General features: G+C 48.6%; 2 protein-coding genes and 1 non-coding gene across 15 annotated transcripts; 1 reads left to right on the top strand and 2 right to left on the bottom strand.

Moving 5' to 3' along the window:
- Positions 1-274: 274 nt before the first annotated feature.
- LOC107523496 (large ribosomal subunit protein uL16-like) lies at positions 275-616 on the bottom strand. Its single transcript, XM_016194826.2, has one exon. It carries the CDS (start codon positions 574-576, stop codon positions 334-336), a length of 243 nt encoding a protein of 80 aa, XP_016050312.1. The 5' UTR covers positions 577-616; the 3' UTR covers positions 275-333.
- Positions 617-704: 88 nt separating this feature from the next.
- On the bottom strand, positions 705-837 carry LOC132532909 (small nucleolar RNA SNORA70). Its single transcript, XR_009544825.1, has one exon. It is a non-coding gene; the product is annotated as a small nucleolar RNA SNORA70 (small nucleolar RNA).
- Positions 838-5,180: 4,343 nt separating this feature from the next.
- Positions 5,181-21,781, top strand: ENDOV (endonuclease V). Of its 13 annotated transcripts, none has more exons than XM_060171828.1 (9): positions 5,182-5,325; positions 5,533-5,704; positions 17,001-17,135; positions 17,269-17,308; positions 17,893-17,966; positions 18,796-18,864; positions 19,071-19,199; positions 20,561-20,634; positions 21,379-21,781. In XM_060171828.1, exons 1-9 carry the CDS (start codon positions 5,270-5,272, stop codon positions 21,425-21,427), a joined length of 798 nt encoding a protein of 265 aa, XP_060027811.1. In that variant the 5' UTR covers positions 5,182-5,269; the 3' UTR covers positions 21,428-21,781. The 13 variants fall into 13 exon arrangements, with proteins under 13 accessions (XP_060027819.1, XP_060027817.1, XP_060027815.1 ...); XM_016194827.2 differs by having other exon boundaries at positions 17,893-18,005; XM_060171836.1 differs by lacking the exon at positions 17,001-17,135 and having other exon boundaries at positions 5,181-5,325.
- The last annotated feature ends 247 nt before the right edge of the window (positions 21,782-22,028 follow it).

The raw sequence follows: 22,028 nt of genomic DNA, 5'->3' as shown, positions 1-22,028 counted from the left end.
CCCCATCCCCTCCCGATAGCTTTCCTATTCTTTTAACTCTCTGGGAGTATAGACCCAAGGTCATTGTGGGATGCAGAAGGTGGAAGGTCTGGCTTCTATAATTGCTTGCCCGCTGAACATGAACTTTGGCAGGTCGATCCATACTCCCAGCCTTTCTTTTTCCCTAGTGAGGAAGGGCTCTGAGGACGCGGAGCTCCAGGACACATTGGTGGGGTCATATGTCTAGGGAAGACTGGTCAACATCACACTAGCATCTGGAACCCAGTGGCACTTTAATTTTTTAAAGCAGGATCTTGATTTATTATAATTGATTAAGGGGCACCTCTGAGGCTCTCAGGAGTGCAGGGCCCGCCACTTGTCCAGGGGACCGCGGTTGGGGATGTAATTGACTCCACAGCCATCTGGGATGAGGCGCTTTTCAGTCACCATGTCTTCAAATTCATCTTGAGTTAAACTTGGTGTGAAGCCCCACTTCATGGAGATGTGGATCTTCTGGCATCCAGGGAATTTGAACTTGGCCCTGCGCAGGACCTCAATTACATGCTCTTTGTTCTGCAGCTTGGTGCAGATGGACATGATGACCTAGCCAATGTGGACTCTGGCCACGGTGCCCTGGGGCTTCCAAAAGCACCTCACATCCCTGTCTGGAGCCTAAGGTTAAGGACAGCAGGAGGTCAGGTATAAAATGAACATCAGAGTAGGAAGGCTGTCTCCAGGGTCCCTTAGGGCAGTCTATATAAGCAACAGGCTGCATATACTACCCAGGAGGCTGCTGTTTGCAGCCACTGCACACCGGGTGCCATGGGGAGGGCAGCACGGTCGGCTTAATTGGTGCAAGGTGAGTTCATTTTTAATAGCTGAGTAGTATTCCATTGTCTATATATACCACAACTTGCTCAGCCACTTATCTGTTGTTGTACACCTGGGTTGCTTCCAGGTTTTGGCTATTACAGATTGTGCTGCTATTGAACATAGGTATAGGTAAATCTTTTTGAATGGATGTTTTTGGTTCCCTAGGATATATCCCCAGAAGAGGAACTGCAGGATCATAGGGTAGGTCCATTTCTAGCCTTCTGAGAACTCTCCAAACTGCTCTCTACAGGGGTTGGACCAATTTACATTCCCACCAGTAGTGCAGGAGGGTTCCTTTGTCCCCACAACCTCTCTAGAAAATAATTTTTAAGTTGTGATATATATATATATATATATATATATATATATATATATATATATATTCTAGTTAACTATTAAAAATGATGAAGTCATCTTTGTATCATCTTGGATGAAATTTAAATGTAGCATGCTGAGTGTTATGTCCCAGTGTTAAAATGATATGCAATAGTTTTGATTTCAAAAGAGTGGTTTATTAATAAAATGTTAAGAAAAGGTATTAGAATTTAGCTTATAGGAATATGAAGCAGCAAATATACAAACAGCCAAACATCAAATCAGGATATTCACAACATCCACTGTTTTCAGCTGGAGGAGCCTAGTTTCGGAGCAGCTGATGGAGTCCTGACTGAGAGCCCTGGGCAGAGTCCCCATCCACAGTGGAGCTTCCTAGACTCCCAACCCTGACTGGAGTCAATCTCTAGACATAAGTAAACAATCTTTTTTTATTGTTACCTTTGATATGTTCCTCTTCCCAGAAGGGGGGGGGGTTTAAGTTAATAATTACAGGACAACATAATAATTATGAGTTACTTGTCTCCCCGTGTGTGTGTGTGTGTGTGTGTGTGTACAGTTGTGTGCACGTGCCATATGGTTAATCTGAACCCAAAGCGGCCTGTGTGAGGAGGGAACTCATTAATCTGGGGAATACAACCATTTAACTGTTTCTAGTACACTAAACAATGCAAGTGTTAGAGTTACAGCACATGCAGTACATGGTCTGGAAGTGACCAGCAAGACATACTCCATCTTTGTTACAGTGAGATAAGCCAAAAAGGGGACAAATCTGATGATCTCACCCATAGGTGAAACTTAAGAAACAAAGTCAGAAAGGGAAAACACAAAGTAAACTGTGGACTGTGAATGGTGTCTTGTAACAAAGTAAAGGACTTGGGGAAGGAGGAGGGAAAGGGTAGAAGGGGCTTGAGGGTCCTGGTGCAGGACAGTGGAAAAAGACCTAAGCTGGGAATGTGTGTTTTGCAGACACCTATCTTGGAGAGAGAAGAGATTATGGCAAGTGTCAATGTGTACTTTAAACCATTAACACCCAAATAAAATGATAATGTATGGTACGGATAAATATGTGGCATAGGTAAAGAAAGGTGTGACATAGATACACAACAGAACACTATTCAGCTGTAAGAAATGATAGGATCCTCTTTGTCACATCTTGGATGGAACTTGAAGGAATCATCTTACCTGAAATAAGACAGAAAGAGAAGGGAGGATACAAGATGATCTCACTCACAGGGAGAACCTAAGAGAGAAGTGAAAAGAAAAGAAAAACACAGGGTGAAACTTAGTGAAGTTGTGATCTACTGCAGCAGAGCCAAGGAATACTGGGGGTGGGGGTTGAGACAGTTTAGAGGACCAGTGCAGGGTGGTAGAAGAGAACTCCAATTAGTGATGGGAGCGGTGCACAGACACTCATCACAGGGAGATGAGAAACGTTCCTCATATAACAACAGCTGACTTGTAAGTCATTATTTTCCTCAGTAAATGGTGTGGAAAAAGAGGAAGAGGAGGCAGCAGCAGCCCTTTGGTGGTCTGGCAATATAGCTCACCTGGACAGCACACATGCTTTTTCTCATACATGATCCAGGTTTAAGCCTGGCTCCCACTTCACTGAAGGAAGCTTTAGTGCTGTGGTATTTTTTCCTGTCTCTATCTCTATCTAAAGTGGTGAAACCCCAATAGAGGTGGGGAGGGGGGGAGCTAAACAAATAAGTACCAGGAAAGTAGTTTCCCTCAAAAGAGCACATCATGACAAAATTCACCACACTATGAAAGACAAACTACCGTATGGGTTGGCTCATATATGGAATATAGAAAATTGAAACACATGAACTTGGAAGAAGCCAAACTGTCTCTTAAGATTTAGTGAAGCGGACCCCAGAGACCCACCCTACTAGGGAAAGAGAGAGGCAGACTGGGAGTATGGACCGACCAGTCAACGCCCATGTTCAGCGGGAAGCAATTACAGAAGCCAGACCTTCCACCTTCCGCAACCCACAATGACCCTGGGTCCATGCTCCCAGAGGGATGGAGAATAGGAAAGCTATCAGGGGAGGGGGTGGAATATGGAGATTGGGTGGTGGGAATTGTGTGGAGGGAGTTGTACCCCTCCTACCCTATGGTTTTTTTAATTAATCCTTTCTTAAATAAAAAAGAAAAAAAAAGATTTAGTGAGAACTATGGTGGCTATCACTGGGGTGGGAGGACACAGAATTGTGGTGTTAGCTGTGGTGTGGAACTATACCCCTGCATTCTTGGAATTTTGTAAACCATTCTTAAATCACTAGTAAAAAATAAAATAAAATAAACATCAACCTCACTGGACCAAAAGGAACTCTGGGATCAGCAGGACTCTACTTTCTTCATAGGAGGCAGGAGGATTTCAGGAAGCAGTGGGAGGCAAGCAAAGAGTGAAATCCTACCCCCTTTACTTCACACACTCCTCAGGTTCCCTCTGTGTGCCCCCCACTCCACTCCCCCTGAAACAAGCATGACAGAACCCCCACCCAGAGCACTACTACTTCCTACATAGCACCAGCTTTGTGCAAACTCCCCCTCCCCCCACACCTGTGACAGACTCTCAGGTCCCAAATCTACAGACCTCTTTATCCTGACATGAATCCTAGCCACAATACAGTCCAAGAAGGCCCCAAAGTAGGCCCTGGCCCCCCCACTTACCAGCTCTGTGGCCTTGGGCAAGATGCTAGAGTGTTCTTCTGAAAATAGCTCTCAGTCCCCAAGTGAGAAGGCAATGGGTGTGATAACTGAACTCAGGCCCTGGAGATGAGTGGAGGCTCTAGGAATGGTGTTCCTTCCTTCCAACTGCAAGCAGCCCCACATCTTAGGGCCCTGCCATGTCCCCAATGTTACTGGAAGTCTTTTTTGTATCTCAAACCCCAGTTCTGCTCAGGACATCACCTGATCCAGTTTTGTTTTGTTTTGTTTTACCTAAAATGCCACTCCCTCTTACCTTTCAGGTCTCTTTCCCACTCAAAGTCCTTTCCCGCCACCAGCTCTAAATGGGCTGTGTGTGTGTTCTGTAGCAGGTTCTGAGGCAGAGTAGCCAAGGGTTAACTTCTCAAGCTGAAGACAAAATATGCAGTTGGCAGCCGTCTCCCCCTCCTCCCAGCACACACAGGGCTTGCTCCTGCTGCCATCAAGATGGCTTTGGTCAGAAGCCTTGGAATCTGCTCCTTCTGCCTAAGAGCCTGCTGATAACCCAAATTGTACTCTCTTTATACAGAAAAAGAAGAAGAAAAAAAAAAAACTTGTTAGGCTTGTTGCTATGAGTTGTTATGGAAAAGCTGAGGGCTGGGAACACAGCCTAATTGTTCTGCAAAAGACTTTCATGCCTGTGGCTCCAAAGTCCAGGTTCAATCCCCAGCACCATCATCAGCCAGAGCGGAGCACGGCTCTGTGTGTATCTTTGTGTATCTCTGTCATTAAAAAGTAAATTTTAAAAAAGAAAGAAAAGTTGCTGACTGTACGAAAGAACAAGCACGGCTGAGCCGGAGCTCAGTGTCTCGATTATGTGCCCCGCATTAAATAAACGCTGTTCCTTGCGTGATTGCCTCGTGTGTCCGGCGTCTCTGCCTGGGAATCCGCTCAGTTCCTCAACCGGAGGCTGCAGTCCCCAAATGTGGCACCAAGAGGGATCGCGGGGAAGATGTGGGCACTCCCGAGGTGTGTGGCAGGGGGGCAGGTCTGCGAGGGGATCCTGAGCAAAGGGCAGAGGCCTCACTACCACCCACTGCGGGATTTCCATGGGAAACACCCTGGGATGGTGCCTCTAGGCACTGGGGAGGACTGAGGCGTAGAACGAGGACGCGGCTGGGAGGCAGCTTCCACGTCCACGCGGCCCTCCTGGGTTCCTAAGAGGCGCCAGGCCGGACGCGGGGTGGCCATCGCGCGGCCTTCCTCCGCCTGTTCGGCCTGGGATTCGGGAGGGTCCAGCAGGTCTCCAGTGAAGAGGCCGGGCGGCAGGAGACTTACAGCGTCCCAGAATGGCACCATGGCAACCGGGACACTGACCCTGCACGGATGCCGCCGGAAGTGACGTTTCCGGAAGTGCCCGGGCCGGGGCATGGCCGAAGAGGCCGAGGGGGGGGTTCCAGAGGAGATTCTGTCGCTCTGGGAACGGTAATGGGGGGATCCGGGGACAGAGTGATTCGCATCCCCGCGGGGCTCAGACCTAGTAGCCTGGGCCCGGGATGGCTGTCGGGTGCTCGGGCCTTGGGGTTGGGACATCGCTTCTGTGTCTGGGGGGTGGGGGTCTCTGAGGAGGGGACGGGGGACTCCGAGTGAGCAGCCGGCAGACTGGCCCTCACCCGCGTCTCCGCCCTGCAGAGAGCAGGCCCAACTGAAGGCCCGCGTGGTGGACCGGGACACCGAGGAGTGGCAGCGGGAACCCGCCTTCTCGGGCCTGCGGAGGGTCGGGGGCGTGGACTTGTCGTTTGTGAAAGGCGACTGCGCCCGTGCCTGCGCTTCCCTGGTGGTGCTCAGCTACCCCGAGCTGGAGGTAAGGGCCGGGCGGACTTAGTGCAAGTTCATGGGTGGCTTGGGCCACCTTCGGAGGGGAAAGACAGGGTAGAAAAGCCCCAGGAGAGTCTGTGCTTTTCCCGAACCTAGTGATTGGACAGTTCCGTGGCCCTCAACAGTGCAGCCCTTGTGCTCCACCTGGAAAGCTCCGTACCCAGGCCTCACTGCCAGCTGCACTCGAGACCCGTTCTTCCTCAGTTTCGCGAGTCTGCCTTCAATGTGTTCCCACTACCTTTTCCCTGGTTGTGACACCTGGTCGTTTGACTATCACTCCTGCTGGCATCTCCCACTAGCAGACTGTTCACAGACCACCCTCCTCCTCCCAGCAGTTCTTTCTTCAGACTCTCAGGAGCGGTATTTTCAGAAAGGAATGAGCATGCCACCATCTAATGCAGAAAACACCTTGCTGACCATCCAGGGACCTCCTGGTGAATACAGCCCTTTAGGATCAGAGACCAGCTTTGTGTAGTGCTGTGGACTCAGCCCACACCCACTGCTCATGGCCCCATACCCCACTCTTTACACCCAGCGCCCCACTCCTCATTCCCCACACTTCAAACATACCCCATCCCCCACACCAGCACCCTGCATCTCAAGCCCACTTCCCAAAGCTCTCTACCCACATCTCACTCCTTTCTTCCCAACCCCACAATGATAGCTTCCTCTAACATGCTGCAGCGGCTTCAATTGCACCATTCTGTATCTGAGGTCCTTCAGTCAGCCCCGGCATCTCACAACTCCACTAGTAGCTTTTGTGTCTCTTTCCTCCTCATTAAGCAGGGGATGGAGTTGTCCTCTCTGTCTCAGAATACCCATCCATTCTGCCAAGGTAGAAACCTGGCTGTTCTTCCTTCTGGTGGGTCACCAGAAGGTCTTCTGTCTCGGTGCCAGAATCTTGGAACACACTAGAATAGACAGGCAAAAGAATGTGGTTTGCGTTCATTGAACTGAGCTCTGGAAACCTTGGCTAAGGAGATATTGGTCCAGGAAGTCTGTGTACTCTTTAGCTTTCTCCTTACTTGCTTCCAAGGATGATTGGCACCTTCCTATCTTCCTATACTGTGTGCAGTGGTCTCTTTACTCCAGATTCAGTGCCAACCCTGCACCGGGAGAAGGTGTGATGAAAGCTTTCCAGACCTTGTCTCATAGATCCCCCTGGTTAGTTTGGAGAGTGACCCATTGCTTTTATTTTTTAAGACTTTATTTATTTATTTATTGGGGAATTAATGTTTTACATTTGATAGTAAATACAATAGTTTGTACATGCATAACATTTTCCAGTTGTCCATATAACAGTACAGCCGCAACTAGGTCCTCTGTCGTCCTTCTTAGACCTGTATTCGCCACCACCACCACCACCCACCCCAGAGTCTTTTACTTTAGTGCGATACGCTAATTCCAGTTCAGGTTCTACTTGTGTTTTCTTTTCTGATCTTGTTTTTCAACTTCTGCCTGAGAGTGAGATCATCCCATATTCATCCTTCTGTTTCTGACTTATTCCACTTAACATGAAGTTCTCAAGGCCCACCCAAGATCGGCTGAAAATGGTGAAATCACCATTTTTTATAGCTGAGTATATATACCACAACTTGCTCAGCCACTCATCTGTTGTTGAAGCAACCTGGGTTGCTTCCAGGGTTTGGCTATTATAAATTGTGCTGCCAAGAACATATGTGTACACAGATCTTTTTGGATGGATGTGTTGGGTTCCTTAGGATATATACCCAGGAGAGGAATTGCAGGATCATAGGGTAGGTCCATTTCTAGCCTTCTGAGAGTTCTCCAGACTGTTTTCCACAGGGGTTGGACCAATTGACATTCCCACCAGCAGTGTAGGAGGGTTCCTTTGACCCCACACCCTCTCCAGCATTTGCTGCTGTTACCTTTTCTGATGTATGACATTCTCACAGGAGTGAAATGGTATCTCACTGTTGTCTTTATTTGCATTTCTCTGACAATCAGAGACTTGGAGCATTTTTTCATGTGTTTCTCAGCCTTTTGGATCTCTTCTGTGGTGAATATTCTGTCCATGTCCTCCCCCCATTTTTGGATGGGGTTATTTGTTGTCTTGTTGTTGAGTTTGGCAAGCTCTTTATTTATTCTGGTTATTAGCCTCTTGTCTGTTGTATGGCATGTAAAGATCTTCTCCCATTCTGTGAAGGGTCTCTTGATTTGGGTAGTGGTTTCTTTTGCTGTGCAGAAACTTTTTAATTTGATGTAGTCCCATAGGTTTATGCTTGCCTTAGTTTTCTTTGTAATTGGATTCATTTCATTGAAGATGTCTTTAAAATTTATACAGAAAAGAGCTTTGCCAATATTTTCCTCTAAGTATCTGATAGTTTCCAGTCTAACACCCAAGTCCTTGATCCACTTTGGAATTTACTTTTGTATTTGGTGAAATGTAGTGGTTCAGTTTCATTCTTCTGCATGTTTCAACCCATTGTTTCCAACACCATTTGTTGAAGAGACTCTCCTTTCCTCATTTAATAATCTTGGTACCTTTGTCAAAGATTAGATGTACGTGTGGGGGCTTACTTCTGGGCTCTCAATTCTATTCCATTGTGTGTGTCTATTCATGTTCCAGTACCAAGCAGTTTTTATTGCAGTGGTCCTATAATACAATTTGAGATCTGGGAGTGTGATGCCTCCAGTTCTTTCTTCTCAAGATTGCTTTGGCGATTCTAGGTCTCTTCTGGTTCCAGATAAACATTTGTAGCATTTGTTCTATTCTCCTAAAAAATGTGGTTAGGATCTTGATGGGGATCAAATTAAATTTGTAGATGGCTCTGGGTAGTATATTCATTTTGATGATGTTAATTCTTCCAACCCATGAACATGGAATATCTTTCCACTTTTTTGTGTCTTTTTCTATTTCCTTGAGTAGTGACTCATAATTTTCAGTATACAAGTCTTTCAGTTCTTTGGTTAGGTTTATTCCTAGAAATTTTCTTGTTTTTGTTGATGTAGTAAAAGGAATTGATTTCTGGATTTCAACTTCTTCTAACTTAGTGTTTGCATAGAGGAATGCCACTGACTTTTGAATGTTAATTTTATAGCCTGACACCTTACTGTATTGCCTGATGATTTCCAAAAGCTTCTTGCTAGATTCCTTAGGTTTTTCTATGTATACTCTCAAGTCATCTGCAAATAGGGAGAGTTTGACTTCTTCTCTTCCAATCTGTATGCTTTTAATTCCTTGCTCCTGCCTGATTGCTATGGCAAGAACTTCCAACACTATGTTGAATAGTAATGGTGATAGTGGGCAGCCCTGTCTAGTACCTGATCTGAGGGGAAATGCTTCCAGTTTTTCACCATTGAGTATGATGTTGGCTGTAGGTTTGCTATATAGAGACTCCACTATCTTCAGGAATTTTCCATCTATTCCCATTTTTTGTAGTGTTTTGATCATAAAGGGATGTTGTATTTTGTCAAAGGCTTTCTCTGCATCTATTGATATGACCATGTGGGTTTTGGTCTTGCTTTTGTTGATGTGGTGGATCACATTGATTGATTTATGTATATTAAACCAACCTTGCATCCCTGGGATAAACCCCACTTGGTCATGAAGAACAATCTTTTTAATATACTGCTGTATCCAGTTGGCTAGAATTTTGTTCAGTATTTTAGCATCTATGTTCATCAGAGATATTGGCCTGTCGTTTTCTTTTTTGGTTGTGTCCCTGTCTGCTTTTGGTATCAGGGTGATGTTGGCTTCATAGAAGCTGGCAGGGAGTATTCCAGTGACTTCAATCTTCTGGGAAACTTTTAAAAGTATAGGTATTAGTTCTTCTTGGAAGGTTTTGTAGAATTCATTTGTAAAACCATCTGGTCCAGGACTTTTATTTTTGGGGAGATTTTTGATAACGGTTTCAATTTCATTAGCTGTGATGGGCCTGTTCATGTTATCCACTTCCTCTTTACTTAGTTTTAGATGTTGGTTGGTATCTAGGAAATTGTCCATTTCTTCCAGGTTCTATAGCTTGGTGGCACATAGTTGTTCATAGAAGCCTCACATGATATGTTGAATTTCTGTGGTTGTCTGTTGTGATATCTCCTCTTTCATTTACTTTTTTTTATTATTTATTTGGGTCTTCTCCCTTTTTTGTTTTGTAAGTCTGGCTAAAGATTGTTGATTTTGTTCAGTCTTTCGAAGAACCAATATTTAATTTCTTTGATCTTTTGTATGGTTTTCTTATTTTCAATGTTATTTACTTCTGCCCTAACTTTAGTGATTTCTGTCCTTCTGGTTGCTTTAGGGTTCTTCTTCTTCTAGGTCTCTAAGATGTGCAATCAGGCTTTTTATTTGTGCTTTTTCTTGTTTCCTAATGTGTTTGTATGGCTATGAACTTCCCTCTCAGTACTGCCTTAGTTGTGTCCCAAATATGTTGATAGCTTGTGTCTTCATTTTCATTGAACTCTCAAAAATTTTTATTTCTTCCTTTATTTCCTCTTTGACCCAGTAGTTGTTAAATAGTGTACTGTTGAGCTTCCACATTTTGGGACTACTAGTAGATTGTTAAGTGTTAGTTTAATTCCAGTGTGGTCTGAGAAGATGCTTGGGATGATTTCAATGCTCTTGAATTTGCTGATGCTGTCTTTGTGGCCTAACATATGGTCTATCCTTGAGAATGACCCATGTGGACTTGAGTAAAATGTGTATTCCAGTTTCTTGGGATGAATGACTCTGAAAATGTCCAATAGTTCTAGTTTATCTATCTCCTCATTTAGCTCCCTCATGTCTTTATTGATTTTCTGCCTGGATGATCTGTCAAGTTGAGAGAGTGGGGTGTTGAAGTCCCCTACTATGATATGTGTTACTGTTAATATATTGCTGTAGCTCTTCCAGTAGATGTTTGATGTATTGAGATGGCTTCTCATTGGGTGCATAGATGTTAATAATTGTTAAGTCCTCTTGATTGACTGATCCTCTGAGCATTAAGTAGGGTCCATCCCTATCTTTTTTAATATAAAGTCTATCGTGTGTGATATGAGAATAGATGTTCCTGTCCTTTTTTGTGGGCCATTGGCTTGTATGATAGTTTTCCATCCTTTCACTTTGAGTCTGTTTTTGTCTTGGTGAGTTAGGTGGGTTTCCTGTAGTCAGTATATTGTTGGGTTGTGTTTTCTGATCCATCTTCCTACTCTGTGTCTTTTAATAAGTGAATTCAGGCCATTGACATTTATTGATATCAAAGACTGAAGATATTTTAACGGCATTCTTAGAGAATTTTAGAGTATTCTGATATATGGCATATTTATTGTGGTCTGACTGTTTATAGTTTACCTTTCAGAACTTCTTTCAGGGCAGGATGGTGATAGTTGATTCCTTCAACTGTTGCTTGTCTGAGAAGGTTCTGATGCCTCCATCTATTCTGAATGACAGTCTAGCAGGATATAGTATTCTTGGTTGAAAGCCTTTCTCATTGAGTACTTGATAGATATCTTGCCATTCTCTTCTGGCCTGTAGTGTTTATGTGGAAAAGTCTGATGTTAATCTTATGGGCTTTTCTCTGTAGGTGACTGTTTTTCTCTTGCAGCCTTCAGGATCCTTTCTTTATCCTCATTCCTTTCCATTGTAAATATAATGTGTCTTGGTGTCTAAGTTTGGGTTAATTCTGTTTGGGAACCTCTGGGCTTCTTGAACCTTTTTATGTCTTTGATGTTGTCTAGACTAGAGAAGTTTTCAGCTATTATGGCCTGAAGAATGCCTTCTTCCTCTCCATCTCTTCCTTCCTCTGGTAAGCCAGTAACATGTATATAGTTTCTTTTGAAGTCATCCCATAGGTCTCTGTTGTTGTTTTCAGTATCTCTTAATCTCTTTTTGAGATCTATTACTTCTTTTTTAGTTGTCTCTAATTTGTTCTTGATCTTGCTGATTCTATCTTCAGCCTCATTGATTCTATTCTCTCTGCCCTCTACTGTTTTCTGGAGTTCATCTATTTTGTTACCCTGTTCTGATACTGTTTTAGCTTGTTCAGCTAGTTGTGTTCTTAGCTCAGCTATTTCAGCTTTCAGCTCTCTAATAACCTTGAGATTATTAGTGTTTTATTCCAGAGTCTCATTGGTTATTTCTGCATTTCTAATGACCATTCTTTCAAACTCTTTACTCACTCCTGTGATTATTTCCTTAACTAGCGTTTGGATGCTGACTTCATTTTTTTGTACTTCAACCTTTGGTGGGCTTTTAGCTGGATTCTTGTCCTGGTTCACTTCTCCAATATTTCTTCTTGTTGGTTTAACCGTTTTTATATATTATATTATGAGTTCCCTCTCTCAGTACTTTTCAAATTACTGATCACTCTTGCCTGGATTGACTTGTGTCTAAGTAAGGTAATTAAACGGTTCATGGTTGTGGCAGTTGACAGTTGTTTCTATAGTATTTTAATACTTGGGTTGGAGCTCAGTGGCTTAAAAGCCTCTTTTGTTCTTTTTCTCCCCTGTAGGCTATGGGAGCCTGAGGGCTTTTAAACTATATGTAGGCTTCTTAGCTTAATCACTGACTCCTGACCAAGAGATAAAGCAGGGTGGGGCAGAGATAATCCAGTGGTTGTCCAAAGAGACTCTAACAGCCCCACCGCTAGGCCACCAAGATATAGATCTACTCCTGAGTTTCCTCATTAGTTCTCTGTCCCCTGGTTCAGCACAGGGCCTCCCTGCCGCTGCTCCAGATTCTGAGGGCAGTAGCAATGGAGACTCAGAGTTGCACTTGATGAGTCTCAAGGAAGTCCTCTCCTCCCTTCAGCTGTCCCCTTGTTGGTGAAACAGACTGGAGGTGGTGTCTCAACTGGTAAACTGCCAGACTGTTACCAGCCACTTAATCTCTCCCTAGGCTCCTCTCTGTCCACGAGCCACGTGTTTGCACTCACCGGTGATTTGGTGGATTCCTGAAGTTGTTCTAGTCCTGTCTTGTTTTGGTCCCAGGTGGTCTCCTTTGGTATTCCTAGTTGATCTGGGAGAGGAGAGGAGAAGATTTTATTTATTAATGAGAAAGTTAGAAGGAGAAAGAATCAGACATCACTCTGGTACATGTGCTGCCAGGGATTGAACTCAGGCCCTCATGCTTGAGAGTCCAGTGCTTTATCTGCTGCACTACCTCCCATATCACTCTCCACTGCTTCTTACCTGACTTGGGTGACACCAATTCACAAAAGTTGTGAGAAATTGACAAGGTTAAGGTCACACATGAGAAGTCACAGGTACACTGGCATGTGCTCAGCCACCAGCAAATACAGTGAGCCACATGTGCCCATGCCCACAACTTGCTTCTTGAGTCCCATTCCTTGTGCTTCTTGTAACGTCACCCTTCCCAGGCCTAAGCCTCCTGGGGGCCACAGCACTGTGCTTGTAGTCAAGTTAGTGGTTCTGCTTACTCTGTCCTGTAACTGCAGGTCCCCAAGGGCTCTTAGGAGCTGAGACCTGGAAAGGAAAGGATCTTAAATAGTCCATCAGCTCCCAGTGGCTGGCTGAGGGAGATCAGCAGCCCCTACAGGCGTGTTTGGAAGTGCAGCCTCCCTAGGTCAGTCCCTGGAGGTAGAAAGTAGACTTTTGTTGCCTAAGGAGCAGGTACAATATGGAGCATGGGCTCAAGGAAACATGGGTTATTCAGATGGATAAAACCCTCTTAAGTATGATGGTGGCAGAATAAAACAGCAGGAGCCATTGAATTATACACTTTTCACAAGGGAATTTTCTGACAGTAAATTGTATCTCAATAAAGTTTTTTAATACATAAATTCCAGAGCCCCATGCCACTTACTGAGGAAAAAGAATTCCCCACAGACAGCCTGAGAGTCTGCTGTTTTAAACAAGCCTGACTATGATTCCAAAGCAAAACCAGACTGGGAAGTGATTAGAACAACGGGGGCCCACCTTTGATGTAGTCAGGACCTTTCAGCACCCAACACAGTGCCACTCCCCGCTCCAGCCCCTTTCCTAGTGGGCACCTGGCCACTCTCCCTTTCCACTTGGAGCTGAGAGGTCCTTGTAGGTGCCTTGGCCCACAATTCTGCCTTTGGCCACAGAGCACCAAACAAATCTACCCCCTTCTACTCCCACCCCCACCCCCACCTGAAGGCTCCTGTGTGTCCGCATCCTGGGAGCTTCCCAGAAGCAGCAGCAGCCAGTGCCAGTGTCACTGGGCTTTTGGTTTGTCCAGAGAATAAGAAATTCGTAGACAGCAGACTGAATGTAAGTGAAGAGGCCTGGATTTGGCAAGCCAGCTCCTCCCTCTGCTTGTTTCAGGAATGCAGGATGGCCTTGAGAGGAAAACACTGCAAACATGTCCCTTGGCTTCGCACATCTCTGCCTGGGCCTTTATCTTCAAGACTCTGGAAGCAGCCCACATATCTGCTTCCTCCCCCAGTAGTCTGGCTTGATTTTCACTCCAGAGCAGCAGGGCACAGACATCAGAGGGAAAAAGAAAAATAGTGTTGCTCAAGCAGCCTCTCTTCCTCAGCTGCTCAAGCAGCCAGTTTTTCCTTTGCCTGGCCGTCACCTGTCTCACTGGTTTAGAGGTTGCTCTTGTGTGGGAACATACTGAGCTTCACAGAGCCTGCTGACCATTAGGTCACACCTGCACACTGAGACTCAGCTGGTTTTCCCTTAGAATTTTAACTTGATGATAAATCAGGCTGAACATTGAGTGATGTTAAGTACCGGAATACACTCAGCTACCTAGTATCTCCTCAGCAATCAGATTCAACTATTGATGATTGTGTGTGTGTGTGTGTGTGTGTGTGTGTGTACACATACACATCAGCAGGCCTGACCTGAACATGGCCTCCACTCTGGCAGGGTCACTCCTACATCTGAGAAAAGTCACAGCTTTGTCCATACTGCTTATTACCATGGTCCTCTCTGTCCCAGAGCTGCTCTAGGTGGAATTCCCATCACATGGTCGAGGTGGATCTCCAATATTGCTCTTTGGTCATTACAGTAAAAAGAAAAACTTCACAACAAGGGCAACAAAAGGGAAGAAAGAAAGAAAGAAAGAAAGAAAGAAAGAAAGAAAGAAAGAAAGAAAGAAAGAAAGAAATATAAAAAAAAAAGAAAAGAAAAAAACTTCTGTGGGTTTATAACAGTGACAAGTTCATCAGGTGTATAATGACCAAGATGGAAAAATGCCCAGGGAAGAAAAAGCTAGCTAGACCTATAGCAGGAGCCATGAGTCTTTTAAGGGTTGGCCAGCATTTAGCTACAATGCTGATCCAGGGACAAACAGCATCACTCCAGTCCCTGGAAAAGATCAGACAGGAACAGCAACAGGTGAAAGGCGAGAAAGGACAGAAGGGTTGAACTTCCGCTAGACCATTCATTAAATAACTTCTAATCCCACAATTCTTCATGAGTCAGCCATATGCTGATTATGTACATAGCCCATAATTCCTTTTGTTTACGGTCACTGAGACAATGTATTCCCAACAGGTCATCTTTCCTGCAGGTCCCTACTCATGTGGCCTATTTTCTTCACTCTTGATCTTATACCACGATGCCTCTTGGATTGACAGCTCCAGGTCAGGGTAAGGTCCCCCAAGTTCAGGGGCCTCTTCTGCATGGACTCAGTTTTTTTTTACTCATGGATGTTTCTGGGTTGTGGCTATTAAGTGTTCTTTGGACTCTCTGGCACTGTCTTCTTTACCTTTCCGGTTAAATGTGCTGACTTTGCTCCCAGCTGTGTCTGGGGCTGCTGCTATCACCTCGATCCACACCCTTTGTCAACACCATCATAGAGAGTCTCCTTCCATCAGTCTCTGTCTTGACCTCTTGGGAATTATCCTTGATTTCTGAGATGATCATCTATTCTTCCATTTGGCTTTCTGTCCATCAGCTCTAATTGATCTTGTTCTGGTTATATCCATTTCTGTACGGTGTTGGAGTGGGTCTTGCCTAGTCCTTTATTTGGGTCTTGGTGGGTCTCTCTCTGCTGCCACAGGACTTGTTGGAGCAGCGTCCAGTCTGGGTGGGTGGCTGCCTGGGCTCTCACCACTCTATGCAGCCTGTCCCTGTTTATGTAACATTGAGGCAGGCAGCTGGAGAGCTGGGGCTAGTGTTTGGAATTTCTCAGAATGTGGGTGACAGTGAACTGTATGCCTCCTCAGAGGCATAGATTCTTTGCTGGTCTTGATTCCCAAGGTCTTTCTTACAGTTCCTCTCTCCTGTCTACCTCCCACCCCCTCAAGAGTCCCCCCCTTCCTTCCCAGAAGCAGCACTTGGCACCACCTAGTCCCAGGCCTCTTCTTCAGAGCCCCACTGGCCTGGAGCATCATCTGCGCAGGTACTGCTGCTGTGGAATGTTTGTTCCCCATGGCACACATGTGTGGCCCATCACAAGAATCTGGGCTCCCAGTCCTGCCTGGCCCCTGGCTCAGGGACTGTGTCTACACTGCTGTTTTTTTCTGGTCTCTGGGACCCCTGTTTCCTGTGCATACAATGATATACACTGTCAAAGGCCTGGGAGAGCCTAGGCTGCACTTGAACTAAATTTGTGTCCCGTGGTGTCATCTTACTGTGTGGGGTGCAGTGGGGTCACTATGACCTGGCCCTTTGATCTTTCACAGTACTAACACGTTCCCCATGAGTCACTAATGTCAAAAAGACAAACCAGCTGTCCTTCCTCTGAGGGAGCTTCAAGGGGGAGTGTAGGGGGAGGCTGCAATTTTGAAAGCCTCCACCAAGACATTGGGGGTTCAGTAACAGATTGCCATACAGCTGAAAGCCCTTGAGGCAGTACAGACTGCTCATGTTTGTCTGATAGGTGAAAAGTTAGGGTCCCCGCATGCTGGGCTGGGGTCCCTCTGATGTTCCCCGCAGGGCCACTGGGCCACTCTGTGGTGGGGACATTCCAAGAAAGGGCACTCGGGACTCAGCGGATCTGAAAACACCCCAACCACAGGTCCCATCCCTGGCACCCCCTGCCTCCCAGCTCCCATAGAACCACTGGATACCCCCTTTCCTCTCAGGTGATGTACAGATCATTCCCTGTAACCCCCAGCCCCCTCCAGGGGGGGGGCTGTTTTTTCCCAAGGTCAGTGCTGGGTCTGTCCAGCTCTGACTTCAGGCCTGTCTCTTCCTAATGCTGGCATTGCCAGTCTGGCTCTGGCAACTTCTGTGAAGACCAGCCTTTTCTCCCTGGGGTCCCTGCTTCACAGCCAGCACCCCTGGTGGGAGGCAGCTTCAGATTGGGAGGTGGAGCCCTTCAGCACTTGGGACCCAGCATGGGATTGAATCCATGCTGCTGATATCAAAAGGACAGAGAATGACCTGGCACCTGGTGACAGGTACTGTACGAGGACAACCAGCTGGTCAGCCTGAGTACCCCCTATGTGCCCGGATTCCTGGCCTTCCGGGAGGTGCCCTTCCTGCGGGATGCCATGCAGCGACTGCGGGACACCAAGCCCAGCCTTGTGCCCCAGGCAGGTACTGGGACCCTTAGAAACCTCAGTTCCCCCAGAGATGGCAGTCCCCCTACTCCTGCTGGGGAAACCTCCCCCCACCTATGGCTGCGGGCTCTTCATTGGACATGACTGTCTTCTGTGGTTCTTCCAGGTCCTTTTCGTGGATGGAAATGGGGTGCTCCACCCCCGAGGTAATCCAGCCCACAAAATGGCCCTGTTGACCCCACCACTAGCAGATGTCTCGCCAGCCAGTCCTAACTGGGGTGCTAGAACCTGGTACTAGAGCCTGGTGCTAGAGCCAGCCAGTCCTAACTGGGGTGCTAGAGATGTCTCACCAGCCAGGCTAACTGGGGTGCTAGAGCCTGGTTGGGGTGGGGAGCATAGAGGAAAAGGGACACTTCACCCTCACGGACTAGGATGGGAGCTACCTTGGGAGCCGATGGATGACCAGAAGGTGATCACATGCACCCAGGGTGCCGATGTGGAACCAGCAAGCCAGTCCTGGACCAGTCACTGCAGCCCAGCCTGCCTGATGGGAGCCCCAGAGTAGAGAGCTTGGGGGGCAGACCCACAGAGGTCTGGGCACAAAGGGAGGAGGAGCCTGGAGGTGCCAGGTGGGGCAGGGGGAGGAGTGTCCTTTCAGCCTGTGACCCAGGACCACCTCCAGAGCCAGACAATGGTCTCTGAGTCCTGCCTGCAGCAGGCTCTGCCCCCTGAGGTAGCTCAGCTCCAGTGCCAGCTGGGCACTACTGTGGCCTTTCCCTCCATTCTATAGGTTTTGGTGTGGCCTGCCACCTCGGCATCCTCACAGATCTGCCCTGCATCGGGGTGGCCAAGAAACTGCTACAGGTGGATGGTCTGGAGAACAATGCTCTGCACAGGGAGAGGGTGAGAGGGACATGAGTACATAGGAGGGGTAGGGGGACATGGGTGCACAAGATGGGGGTGGAAGGCAGTCAGTGCCCAGGGAGAACTGGGGCGGGGGGCTGGGAAGGAGTCTCAGTGCATAAGGAGGGGGTATTAAAGCCATGCATCACTTGGGTACATGTGGTGCAGGGGATCAAACCAGCAGTCTCAGGTACACAAGTCCAGTGCTCTGTTAGTTATGCACTGTTTTCCCAGCCTCCTGGGACTCCACTTTCTCTGCACGCCCTTACCCATCTTGCTTCCTGCTGCCCCAGCCTCCAGGCCTGCTGGCAGTGCCCTCCTGCTGGTCTATCACACATGCACCCCTGGCCCTACAGAGGGAGCCATAGAGACTGACCTTCGCTCCACAGGCCTGGCCTGGTTCACCCCCCTGGGCTCTGTGCCCACGGACACAGCTGTTTACTGAATGTCCCTGGCACACTCAGTGAGTCGCCCCCCCCGCCATACACACACACATACATACACACATCCAACAGTTTTGCGAGATGAATGAAAAGTGCCTGGACTCTTGCAGGAGATCGTGGCAGACAGTGGCCCTGCCTCTACTGTGAGGCCTGAGGCTTACCCACCCCACCCCCAGCTCTGTGTTCCCCTCTCTGGGGTGGGGACAGACCCCAGCTCCAGGGCCTCTTTGGAGCCAGGCAAGTGTCCACTTTGCTGGCTGAGGCCACATGTAGGATGCCGCTCCCCTGTGGAGCCTTTTCTTGGCCCTCCACCTAGAAAGGAGTGTTTCTGCCTTCCTGTCTTGCAGATGCAGCTTCTGCATGCGGGAGGAGACTCCTTCCCACTGATGGGGGAGTCTAGGACTGTCCTGGGCATGGTGAGTGGCCAAGGGCCTACACTGAGCACATATGGCCCCTTCCACCTCCACCCTTCTATTTCTCTGATGGTGGGGGGCTGCACCTTTACTCCCCACATCCTGGCCAAGGTGGGGTGGAGCCTGTGGGCCACATGGCCCACCTACCCCCAGGATGCTTCCTGCTGCCCCAGTTGCCTTCAGTGCTGACCTTGCCTTCCTTATTCCAGGCCCTGAGAAGCCATGACCGCAGCACCAATCCCCTGTATGTCTCTGTGGGCCACAAGGTGAGCCTGCAGACAGCTGTGCGCCTGACCCATAGCTGCTGCAGGTTCCGAATCCCTGAGCCTGTGCGCCAGGTAGGGGATGGCCAGAAACTGATATACCCTTGTGGGGCTCTGGGAGGGTAGGGGCAGACTCAGTCCTCTACTGCCTCTGCCAGGGTACTCACTGCACACCTGTACTTACTCATAGCCTCATGGGCAACACCCAGGGCTGTTAGAAGAACCAGCTCAGGTGATGAGGGAGCCCTGGAACTCCCCTCCCCTAATCACTGCTTAGGCCCCTGATGCCCAGGTGGCCTGGAAAGGGGTGCCATCCTGGCTGTGAGCTCCTGCAGTCAGGAGCCAAGGCTGAGGGACAACTCTTTCTGTAGGAGACAGAACCACCACTGTGCAGGGTAGCCCCCAGGTGGCAGCAGTAGGCTGCATACAGCATGGCCAGCAGCCTATGGCAGCTGAAGACTCAGAGCAGCCTGCCAAGGGTCCACCAACCTCTCTTTCTCCTCAGCCAGGGCTCTGCTGAGTTGGGGGTGGGGGGGTGGGAGCCAACATGTGATCTGGCCCCAGGAGGCCTTTCCTGCTCTGTCCCCCTCCTGCTGGAGGAGAGAACACACTCCACATTCCCCCAGGGACAGGACGTCTCTGTCCCCCCACTTGGTGGGCAGAGACCTTGCCACAGGTGGGGATGGTCTTAAAAGTACCCTGCACGCCTGGTGGCTGTCTAGCTCTGGAATAGAGTCCAGGGAGCCCCTGTCCTGGCCTTTTGCTTGGGCCCACTGGCACTTTGCCACTAACTGCTCCCTGGGTGTGGGGCTGGCACCTAACACTCTGGGCCATCCACAGGTCACTGCACCAGGCCTGGTGCTCTCTTCCTGATCAGGTGGGGGCTGCCAGCTCCCCACACTACACCCACCACTTGGCCCTGCCTGTTCTCCATCCTCTGGGCAGAGCCCTCTGGCTCTGGGCATCAGCAGCTTGAGGCTAGTCTGAGCTGGGGCCTGGGGCCTCCTTGAGAGGGCTCAGTATGTGGGATGAGCCCCTGCCATCAGGGTCAGCTCCTGCCCACCCTGCAGCCCACAAGCCCCCTTTCCTACTGTGACTGCAGAACCCTTATGCAAACATTTACAAGGGGTAGAGTTACAGCTCACTAGTCAGAGACAGGCAGGCCTAGGGAATCCTCTGCAGAGAGCTTTTCATAGAGAAGCATTGGGCTCAAGCAGAATTTTCAGGAACAACCACTTTGCAGATCTGATGGCAGCCAAGCTGCTCCGGCAGGGCCTGGATTGGGGGTGACCCTGCACCCCCACTCCCTGCAACTGCTACTCCCCATCCAGCCTAAGAGATTGTGTCTGGACAGGCTGACCATGCCTCCACAGCCTCTCAGGAGGGGCTGAAGCCTGTTCAGAGGCCACCTGTCTCACTCAGCCTTCCCTCCCCAGGCTGACATTCGATCCCGAGAGCACATCCGCAGGACCCTGGGCCTCCCTGCAGCCCCTGAGCCAGCCCCAAAGAGGTGAGTAGGCTGGTCACCTGCCCCAGGAGTCAGGTCCATGGGGCTGTGAGCATATTGCAGGGCTCAGCTGCTCCTAAGACAGTGGGCAGGGCAGTGTCCTTGAGGAGATAGGAGAGTGGAGAGCAGAGTGCAGAGATACTATGTTCTGCTTGTGTGGTGGGAACCGTCCAGAATCTCCAGAAGGCCCCACTTCCAGCAGACTGCCCTATGTGAAGTGCATAGGTCCCACCGGAGGGCCTGTGGCTGGGTTGGATCAGGTCACCCCAGCTTCACATGACCAGCAATGTCCTTTATGCTTTCTGTGACTCAGTTTACCCATCTGCACAGTGCATTCTGTCCTGCTGTTTTGAGAGGGAGCCTGACAAGGGCTATGCTGTTTGATTGTCACTCTTCTTGAGGGCCGAGTGCACCTGCCACTTTTCTGGCAGGTGGGGAGTGGGCATACAGGGTGCTTGGCACCTGGAGTCCACCAGTCCTCAAGTAGAGAGCGCCACACCCACCCACTGCTTGCATTTGCCTGAGCTGGCCCCAGAGGGTACTTCCTCCAGCCCCATCCTGAAACTAAAGCCCACCAGGCCTGGCAAACAGCTTTGTGAAGAGGGGGGGCAGTTTGGAATGGCACCCTAGGGCTCTCCATGGGTGAAAGGAGCTGCCCTTGGATGTGCCCAGAGAGCGGGGCCTCTGGGGGAGCTCAGGGGCAGGGGTTCTGCTGTCTGATGTTTCCCCCTCTTGATTTGTTGCCAGAAGCCAGAAAGTGCACCCCAAGGGAAACTTGGAGGAGACCCTCGATTGAAGGCACATCTGCAGCCCCCTGGACACCTCAGAAGCCTAGACCCCAGGCCCCCACAGGTGTGCCCACAGAGCCAGGAGGTGGGCATCTGCTTCCTGAGAGCACACGGAGGGGTGTAGGACAGGTGTTTTATGTTTTCTACACCAGCCCAGGTGGCCAGGCTGCCTCCTCATGCTTTCCTCCCAGACACTTCTTTCTTGTGTGTCTGTGATTTAATAGAGGTTTACAAGATTATAAGATAATGGATAATGGGGTGAATTATGATCTGGATGTAGTAGGGTGTTTCCACACCACATCCACCACCGGAGTTCTATGCCCTCAGCACCTTCCTTGTCTTTAAATAAATTTGTCACTGTTGTTTTGCTTTAGCTTTTTGTTCCTTTGCCTCCAGCCCCCAACACTGAGCTACCCTGCCCTGACTGGGGAGTGTCCAAGCAGGACAGATGGGTGTGAGTGCCCCCCAGATTCTCAGGGGTTCAGGAGTGTTCCCCAGGTGCCTTAGAAGGGACTCCATGCCCTCCAAGCTGACTCCTGACTGCTGTGGCCAAAGCTCCTGGGCTCATCCCCATGCCCAGGAGCTCCTGCAAGCACCAATTGCTCTGAG

This window comes from Erinaceus europaeus, chromosome 14 (genome assembly GCF_950295315.1).
Source record: "Erinaceus europaeus chromosome 14, mEriEur2.1, whole genome shotgun sequence".
Classification (NCBI taxonomy): domain Eukaryota; kingdom Metazoa; phylum Chordata; class Mammalia; order Eulipotyphla; family Erinaceidae; genus Erinaceus; species Erinaceus europaeus.
This window is presented reverse-complemented; position numbering and strand designations above follow the sequence as displayed.